The 9,622-nt window shown below is 49.0% G+C and overlaps 1 protein-coding gene across 1 annotated transcript in view; it reads left to right on the top strand.

Annotated features, from left to right (window-relative positions):
- TEX14 (testis expressed 14, intercellular bridge forming factor) overlaps positions 1 to 9,622 on the top strand; it is an 86,474-nt gene that overhangs the window by 31,843 nt on the left and 45,009 nt on the right. Inside the window, exons 6-10 of the mRNA XM_007449091.1 lie at positions 192 to 322; positions 1,427 to 1,540; positions 2,768 to 2,891; positions 3,993 to 4,171; positions 9,146 to 9,297. Coding sequence (XP_007449153.1) covers positions 192 to 322; positions 1,427 to 1,540; positions 2,768 to 2,891; positions 3,993 to 4,171; positions 9,146 to 9,297 — 700 coding nt within the window. The remainder of the gene's footprint in view (positions 1 to 191; positions 323 to 1,426; positions 1,541 to 2,767; positions 2,892 to 3,992; positions 4,172 to 9,145; positions 9,298 to 9,622) is intronic.

The raw sequence follows: 9,622 nt of genomic DNA, 5'->3' as shown, positions 1-9,622 counted from the left end.
AAGAGTATTACAACCTTGCAGTGCTTCTTGGAAGATTAAAGATAATAAAAAGAATTATGTCCGGTGCATAGGGGTATTCAGCAAATTGATAAATAGCAGCTATCTTTATTTTTAGCTGGCTGGTAAAATTCTGGAGGTATTTTACTTCTTTCTCTTTTTCCCCACCATTTGAAGCTGTGCTTTGCTTTCAGTTTTATCTCACAGGGGGCACGCAGCTGGCTTATCTAGGATCTCTTCCGGTAATTGGAGAAAAGGAAGTGATTCAAGCTGATGATGAGCCCACCTTCTCTTTCTTCAGTGGCCCCTACATGGTCATGACCAAGTAAGTGGAAGCTGGCCAATGGAGGTAAGATTTAGTCCCACAGGAAGAATGGACGTTGTGTGACTTCCTTGTGTTTGGAGGGTTTCTGCCCGAACACAAGGACACACTGAAAAGCAGATGTCTAGATCAGGATTTCTCAGCCAGGACACCATTGACATTTTTGTTATCCTTTATTGTTGGGGGCTGTTCTGTGCACTGTAGGATGTTTAGGAGTGTCCTTGGTTTCTGCTCACTAGATGCCAGTAGCAGCTCTGTTTGCCTCCCCGCAACCCCCTACATTTGTGATTGTGACAACCAAAATGTCTACAGACAAGGCCAAATGGCCCCTTGTTGAGAACAACCGCTCTGAAAGATTACTCATGACAGTGTTTCAACCTTTCTAGAGAATTAGAGGCAGCATAGGGGTGACTGTCTGGCCTCAGGTCAAAGGGTACTTAAACCCTGCATGGCTCTCACCAGCCAAATGCAGCAGAGGCAGCAGTAATAGGATTTGGCTGTGATGAAAGTCCCTGGGATGTTCTCAGTTCCCAGAGACCTGCCTACTGCAGGGTCACAGGAGTTGTCCTGGCCAAGGTCTCTTGTCCTCCTTGAACCTGGCTGCCTCTTCCCTGCTTAGAAGTCACACCCTTCTAAAAAGGCCTCTGCAGACCCGCAAGGCTCTGTATCCCCTGCAGATATGCTTCTTGTTTTCCTGCCCGTGCCACAGATTTGTTGTCACATCCCCTCTTCTTCTGTCCACTGCTGTGGCCTTTGCCCATGTCATCACTGTCCCTCCCCCAGGCTAGCCTCCTAACTGGCCTCTCATTCTCCAGACCACCCCTGCCCTCCCATTCCCCATGCTGCTGGTAGCCTTGTCTTTCTAAAATACAAACCTGATCAAGTCCCTCCCTCCCTTAAATCGTTCAGTGACTTCCTGCCACTGCACTAAGTCCCTGAAGTGCTTTAGGCCCCTGGGGGTGGTAGGAGGGAGGACCCAGCAGTGCTGAGGTGGGGGCTTTACAGAGTCTGTAGAAACACTGCTTCTCTGATCTCTGGCTACAGAGCTCCTCACTGAAGCAGTGGCTGCTCATTCCCTTCTGCTCCCACTCTCTCCTGCCCTTGTAGCCTGCTGTGGAACGGGAGCAGGGTCACAGTGAAGGAGCTGCATCTTCCCACCCACCCGCACTGCCGCAGGCTGCGGCTGGCTGACTTGTTAATTGCTGAGCTAGAGCACAGCAGGTGAGAAGAAAACCCAAGAGCATTTCAGACCCAAGTTCAGGGCTGTGCAGGGCTGTGCCTGAGGGTGGAGACCAGCCCCCTCAGCCTCAGCATTTCCTCGTTGTAGGTTGATTTGACTTCCCAGGGCTGCCAAGAAAGAAAAAGAACTCATGAATAGCCTGAGTGTGGGGATGGTGGTGGTAGGGTTCTGTCAGCTGATCAACTCCCCATAACACATGTCTCTGAGGTGCAGCCTTCAGGCCTGGCTGGCTCTTCTGCAGCCCCTGAGGCCCACCTTATTTTGGGCCCTGTGCCCATCAGGTCAGCATGTGCAAGCCTATCTTCATAGAGCATGGCTCTGCTGGAGACCCACGTGTCTGAGGAACCATGTCTCTCCTTTGAGGACACACTGATGGGTCTCAGTACCTTAAGTTTCCTGTGGCTCAGGGGTTAATCTTTCAAAGGAGCAGGAAATCCATCCTCGGTTTCATACCAGGGCTGCTGAGACCTTGGAATAGGCCCTGGCTCATCGAGGTCTCTCCTGAGGAAATCACTCAACTCCTGTAAAGCCAGATCCTTCCTTTTGGGGAAGTCATCCTAAAGGGACTCAAGGGGGCTGGAAGGGCTCATAGACGCAGCATGGATTTTTTTTTTAATATTTATTTATTTATTGCTGTGTCACGTCTTATTGCAGCATGCGGGATCTTCCTTTGCGGTGCACGGGCTCAGTAGTTGCAGCACGTGGGCTCAGTTGCCCTGTGGCACGTGGAATCTTAGTTCCGTGACCAGGGATCAAACCCACGTCCCCTGCATTAGAAGGTGTATTCTTAAGCACTAGACCACCAGGGAAGTCCCCACAGCGTGGATTTTGATGTGAGGGTCTATGACCTTGGGCCTGACATCTCCCTAACCTTGGTTTCCTCATCTCTAAAATGAGTTTAACTATAATGATACCTTTCTTGCAACTGGTTGTTAGGATCAAGTTGATGTATGTAAAGTGCCTTGCTTAGTAGCTCTTAGTGACATTGTCGTTGATGACCCTAAGCCCTCAGGTTCTGATCAGTGAAAGGTCTAGGGTTCCACCAACAGAGACCCCTACTCCCACCCCATCCCCCTTTCTTGGAAGAACATTCTGTGCAAATAGTATTTGTTTGGAGTGCGTTCAGGGTGCCAAGAAGAAAGGAAAGCGCCCATCTTCCATCATGTCCTCTTCCCTCTGCCTCATCGGAAGCCTCCTTCCCTCTGCAGCAAGTTGCGGCACCCTCACCTGCTACAGCTGATGGCTGTGTGCCTGTCCCAGGGCCTGCAGAAGACCCGCCTCGTGTACGAGCGCGTCACCGTCGGCACGCTGTTCTCTGTCCTCCATGAACGGGTAAATGGCCGTTTCCCTGGGTTTTTCCCTTGCTCTCCCCCACGCCCCACCCCAGCTCTCCCTTTCCTTCCTCCCTCTTCCTTCTCCCCCAGCAGGAGAGTTGAGAAACCTCTTAATTCTTTACTCTGTGGGAGCTATATAACACACCATTTAAGGATGATCGGCACGTTGGAACTAGTGTGATTTTATTACTGTTTGTCTTGCTTTTTTATCAGACATCTAAGAGCTCAGTAGACCCAGAAAACACATAGCCACACTTTTAGCTAACTATAATCAAACAGCCTCTGGTCTGTCTTCCCGGTATTTTCACTGGTGCCCTGCAGGACCTTTATATGCAAGTCTTTATCAGTCCCCTCTCCGTTTTCAGACTTCCTGGTGGAGGCGGGGACATATTCCCACAGACTCCCTGGGAAACATGCTTTGGGCTGACATGTGGCTTCAGAGAGGTCCTGAAAGATTTGTTTTTCTTTCTCCATGACTTTGTTCTAAAGACCCTGGGCTGGAGTGAGAAGAGACCCTCCAGGAAGGGCTCTTCCCTGAAATGGCTCGCCATTCCTCCTGTCTGAGCACCTCCTGTTAGTGTCCTAGTTCCCTTTCCTCTCCTTGGGTGAGGGTGTTAACTTAAAATGCCACTTCTCTGGGGAGAGACCTGTTATGATTGGGTACTTTGGTGTGAGTGAATTTCTGTCCTCCTAGGATGAACTTTCTAGGTCATCGGACTGTGGTAGGGGATGGAGTGTCCTTTTCGTGTCTAGGTTCTCCCACAGCACAGGCTTGGCTGGGGATGGGGAGCGGGGCAGGTGCATTGCTGGTGGTGGCAGGCCCACTCTGGAGGTGTGTACCAGGCTTTGAGGACTTTTCTCCTCATTTTTCACGGTATCAAGCAGCTTGGCTGAGGGAAAGGAACCCAGGTTTGGAGCCAGGGGCCCTGGGTCAGTGGGACCTTAGGCCGATCACTGGGCTTTAAGTTCCCCAGCTGTAAAATGGGCACACTATGTGGCTGTCGTGAAGATCAGTTGAAAAGACTGGAAACTACAAAGCATTCTACAGTGTCGGGGGCCGCAGTCCCCTTTGTTCTGGTGGTTGATCTCTTGCTTGCAGCGGGCCCAGTTCCCCATACTGCACATGGAGGTGATCGTGCACCTGCTACTCCAGACCTCCGACGCCCTGAGATACCTGCATTCTCGGGGCTTTATCCACCGTTCCCTCAGCTCCTACGCCATCCACATCGTCTCCACAGGGGAAGCGAGGCTGACCAACCTGGAGTACATGATGGAAAGGTGGGTGCACCTCAATCATGATGTCCAAACAGGATCACCCAAAGGGGTGCTTTGCTGTAGAGAGAGAATCTGATCTGGGCTTGACTCCTCATTGGTGGGCTGAGCTGGCTATCCATGGAGGAAGAGGTTTCCCAATGCCTTGCCCTGTCAGCCAAGGTTAGAGGGACTTTAGGGAAGTTATTTCTGCTCAGGACATTCTCATTTTAATAAACATTTAACAAGCATGAGCACACATTAGCCAGCATGTATAAGTTTTCAAAATTTTCTGTGGCTTCACACAACCGAGGTATTTCTCACATTGCACTCTGGTGTGTGTGTGTGTGTGTGTGTGTGTGTGTGTGTGTGTGTGGGAGGGGGTGGTGGCAGCATTCACTATGTCCCACGTTCCTCCCCGCTGTGGCTCCGCCATCCCCCAGGCCTCAGTCCCCCCACTGTATCCTCTGCATTGCTGGTCAACGAGCAAGAGCAAGCCTGGAGGGACACGGCGGGGCTTAGGGACTACCTGCAGTGTGTGCATTGTCGCTTCCCACTTTACATTGGCCAGAGCCCAGTCACCTCTTTGCAGGGAGGCTGGGAAATGCACCACAGCTGTGCATCCTGGAAGGAGCGAGAAGGCGATGGGTGCTGGTGAGCATTATGGTCCTGGTCCAGATGGGTGGGGATCAGTGCTGTGAGGGAAGCAGTGACAAAAAACAACGCCCTTATTCAAGGGTTGGTGGATGGGCTTCACTTCCCATTTGGCAGGAGTCAGAGTCCTCCTGAGAGTTGAGGGCTGGCCCCCATCTCCTGCCCCTAGGTTCTGGGGAGGAGAGAATCTCCCCTGTGCTTCCTTGCTGTCGTCCACAGCTCTGAGCCCTAGGCCCAGCGTTGTTCCTATGCTGCTGTGAGGCCTCAGCCACGGGCAGACCCATGGATTAGATCTGCTTACCTCCACTTACCCTGGTCCTTACCTACCACCATCACTGAGGCTTTGTTTCTGAGTCTCTCAGCAGGTCTTTGCTGCTCACATGCTCATAATATACTTCTCTCACGACATGAAAACCTCTACAAGGGCAGGGATTTCTGTTTTATCAGCTGCCATGTCTCAGATGCCTAGAATAAGCCCCACACAGTGGGAGCTCAGCATGTTTTTTAAATGAATGAATTGGAAAGACTCTCACTTCCTTGACCGCATGAGCCCTTGGTCTCTCTGCCTGGAGAGGGGAGCAGGGACCAGATTGTGCTTGACCTCATGGACCTTGGCAAAGAGTTTGAATTTAACCCTAAGAACACGGGGATGCTGTGAAAATGTTTTATTTTGAGCAGAGTGGTGTCATGGCTGAAATTTACAGGTTAAGCAGACCCCTTCACTCCTGCCATGTGGAGAAGGGGCTGTGACGGGACGAGAGAGAAGCAGGGGAGCAGTTAGGGTGTGACTGGAGCAGTTTTCCATGTGGGAGCCGGTGGAGGCCAAACAGCTGTCGCCAGTTGAGTGGCTCAGTCTCAGATCTGGTCCATTCTCAATCCCAGTGGCTCCCATGGCCTAGAAGATTAAGTTCCGGCACTTTGCAGGGTGAGAAGCCTTCCAAGGTCGGGCTCTGCCTACAGTGCCATGCTCATCACTTCCCACTCTGCCTGGCCATCTGAAGACACTTTCAGTCCACGCCATTTCCCAGCGCTCTGCTCCTTGCCTCCGGAGTACCTGACCCTCCCTTTTATCCTTTTAAACTCACTTCTGACACAGTCTCCCACCACACCCCGTGAAGCCTATACTGAAGCCTGTCCCCACCTCACTGAGCACATTTCAGTCCCCTGCAGCCGAGTGTCTCTGCCCCCCCAGATGGCGAGCTCCGAGAGGGCAGGGACCATGAGTTGTTCATCTTTAGCACCCACCTCAAGCCTGCCACACAGTAAGTGCTCAGGAAGCATTTGAAGTGAATGGATGAGTCTAGCTGAAGGGAAACCTTGAAATGATTCAGAACAGGCTTCACCACTTTGGCTGTGTGTTGAAGGGCAGTAGAAGCTAAGGGATTTGGACATTTTTGCTGTTGCTAACAGGCTTTTCAAGAAGGCTGACAGAACCCAAGCTGTTTGCCAGTGATGCGGCGCCATCTGTTGTTGAAATGGAGGTATAACAGTTTCTTTGACTTGAGCTCTCCAGTAGAAATGTGAATCCTAGAGTGAAATGGAGCTTTGGAGATGGCCAGGCCCAACGCTGTCCTTTTATAGAAGAGGAAACTGGGGCCCAGAGAGGTGAAGAGGTGGTCTGAGGTTACCCAGCTGTGGCTAGAATCAGGTGGTAGAGGACGTTTCCTGGCTTATAGGGGCAGGATGGATTGGAGGTTGAAGGTAGAAAAACCAGCCAGGAGGCCACAGGGCAGGGCCTGGTGGTGACCAAGGAACCAAAATAGAAGGGAAAGATGTGAGATACACCGAGAAGCTAGGGTCCACAGACTGGTCAAGTGAGGGGCTGTGAAGTAAATGGGTAGGAAAGTGTGAGTTCTTTTGGGCTTGTTGACCTCAGAATGGAACTTTGGGCAGAAATGTCCATCAGCAACATTTGACAGCTCATAATGTGAGTTGATTACCCAAGAATACAAAACAGCTTTCAGTTCTACATTTATTTTTGGTAGCACTCTACTCAGGCTGGTACAGTTGTTGAATGTCATTGTTAAGGGTAGCACTCCATCTCTTGGTGTAAAAATGATACAGCAGTTTCTCCTATTCTTCAACTCCTTCGTAATGGAATCTTTAGAGCTGGAATTGACCTTGCAAGTGGTATCACATAGCCATAGCCAAATGTAATTTTAATGATGTCAAAGGTGAAGCCCAGCAAAATAACTACCATGGAATGACAGCCAGAAAAGAAACTCCCTTCCTACACCCCGCTAGCGTTAACGGAGAAGGAAGAGGGATCAGCAGAGTGGAAGTAAAAGAGAAAGGATATAAATCCTGATCGTAAATAACTTGTCCCTTGCCTTAGGCCGCCTGAGAGGCCCAAGAGGGTCAGTAAGTGTCTCCTTTGGACAGTCAGCCTACAAGGTGAAGAGCCAAGTATGCTAGGTCCTCAGAATATATCTCTGACAATAAAACACGCCATTGCTTTTCCTGTGATACTGATATAATATTTGCACGTGTATCCATGCTGTTCACATGACACCTAGGTCACACTTGCCTATTGAGCAATACAACTAAAGAGTCTAAATGTACCATCTTTTTTTTAAAAAAAGAGAGAAAACAAAACAAAAATACAGTCTTTTATAGCTTCATGGCTTCCTGAACTCATTGCCGTCTGTCAAAAGTTCTACCGGAAGAAATATTACTTAGGGAAGTTTGTTCAAAGTCTGAGAAGTCCATCCCATCCTCTAAAAGCTTTTCTTTGCCAGCAAAAAGAACTTCTGGTTACTTGCTTTTTAGGAACTTAATTTTTTTTTTTGGCCACACTGCACGGCTTGCAGGATCTTAGTTCCCCGCGGGAGACTGAACCCGGGCCCCAGCAGTAACAGCGCCGAGTCCTGACCACCGGACCTCCAGGGAATTCCCAAAAACTTAATTCTTAATTATCAACCAGCAGTCACCAAGTCTTTACCAAATGCCTACCATAATGTTCATATTAATTCCTTACTTGCTTAGTGCTTTATGGTTCACGGAGTGTTCCCACACGTGTGATCTCATTTGATGCTCATGACAGCTGTGGGCAGAAGTCAGCGCTGATCACCCTGAGGACTCTTTGTGGCCCAGAAGACATTTAGGATACTCTGACTTAGTTCTCAAAGAGCCTGGTTGCGAAGTTGAGTTATTCAAGCCAATCAGTGAACCTTTGAGTGCTAAACTGAGAGGGCTCATTCCCAAGAGGGCAGAGCTCAGAAAAGAAGCAATCACGAAGAGCTGGAAGAGTCTCAGAAGGCTTTGATAAAGCAGGTGGGGCTTGAGGGGGTTCTTGAAAGAGTCTTAGGTTCATTTAATCAAAAGGTAAGCATAGAGGCCCTGGTATAAGTTTAGAGATACGGTGATATAAGAGACAGATAAGTGGCCTACCCTCGTGGAGCTGACTTTGGTGGAGGGGAGACAAATCATAAATAATAAATCAATGGACAAGAAATTCAGATAATAAGTGCTCTGAAGCCCATAAATTGGGACTACTTTACATTAGGTGGTCAGGTAAGTCCTCTCCGAGGAGATGATTTTTGAGCTAATACTTTTTTTTTTTTTTACATCTTTATTGGAGTATAATTGCTTTACATTGTTGTGTTAGTTTCTGCTGTATAACAAAATGAATCAGCTATACATATACATATATCCCCATATCTCCTCCCTCTTACGTCTCCCTCCCACCCGCCCTATCCCACCCCTCTAGGTGGTCACAAAGCATGGAGCTGATCTCCCTGTGCTATGCAGCAGCTTCCCACTAGCTATCTGTTTTACGTTTGATAGTGTATATATGTCCATGCCACTCTCTCACTTCGTCCCAGCTTACCCTTTCCCCTCCCCGTGTCCCCAAGTCCATTCTCTACCTCTGCGTCTTTATTCGTGCCCTGCCCCTAGGTTCTTCAGAACCTTTTTTTTTTTTTTTTTGAGATTCCATATATATGTGTTATGAGCTAATACTTTAATTACAAGAAGCAGCCAGTCATGCTAGGATCTGTGGGCAGAGCATGCCAAGCAGAAGAAGCCACCGGTGCAAAGACCTGAAGCGGTGATGTATTTGGCATGCTGGAGAAACGGAAAGAGGGCCTCTGTGACTTGAGAGGAGTAAATGAGCAGGAGAGAGCAGCCAGATGAGGTGGGAGGCAGGACAGGGCCTGCTCGGGTAGGAACGGTAAGGAGTTGCAGGTGTTGGAATAGCAGGCAGTGTGGGTTAGCTCAGGGTCTAGCTGGTTTCTGGAAGCTCAAGGAGGTTGTCAATCTTCAGAGGCAAATGTTTCACACATGTGCGGCGTGGTGATCACAGTGATCCTTTAAGACATGAGCCCTACTTTGTGTTTCCTTCTGTAGCCGGGATGGAGGTGTACACAAGGACCTGACTCGAGTATCCCTCCCCACCCAGCTTTACAACTGGGCCGCCCCGGAGGTGATCTTACAGAAGGCAGCCACAGTGAAGTCAGACATCTACAGCTTTTCTGTGATCATACAGGAGATTTTAACAGGTAGATCAAAGAGCTCATTGACGGTGACCAAAGTCCCTATTCTTAGGTTGGATTTTTTTTCCCCCAAGAGTTACTTAGTTTTATGAAAATGCAGGACACAGGCAAAAAAAACTTCTTTAAGGAAACCTCTTTGGGTTTATGGAAGGTATAAGATGATCTCCCAGAAATCTTTCTCTTTTAACCTGTTCTTTAAGACTCAGCAAAGCCCACCTATCAGCCTGTCAGTGGTAATGCATTTAATCCAAGGAGCGTTTTTAAACTGAATATTGCTGTCAATGCTTAGGGGTCTCTGTGAGGTGCCCCTTAAGAACCTTTTTTTAAAATT

The sequence above is a fragment of the Lipotes vexillifer genome, unplaced genomic scaffold (assembly GCF_000442215.2).
Source record: "Lipotes vexillifer unplaced genomic scaffold, Lipotes_vexillifer_v1.1 scaffold433, whole genome shotgun sequence".
NCBI classification, from domain to species: Eukaryota; Metazoa; Chordata; class Mammalia; order Artiodactyla; family Lipotidae; genus Lipotes; species Lipotes vexillifer.
The sequence above is the reverse complement of the archived record's forward strand: the minus strand, read 5'-3'. Positions and strand labels throughout refer to the sequence as shown.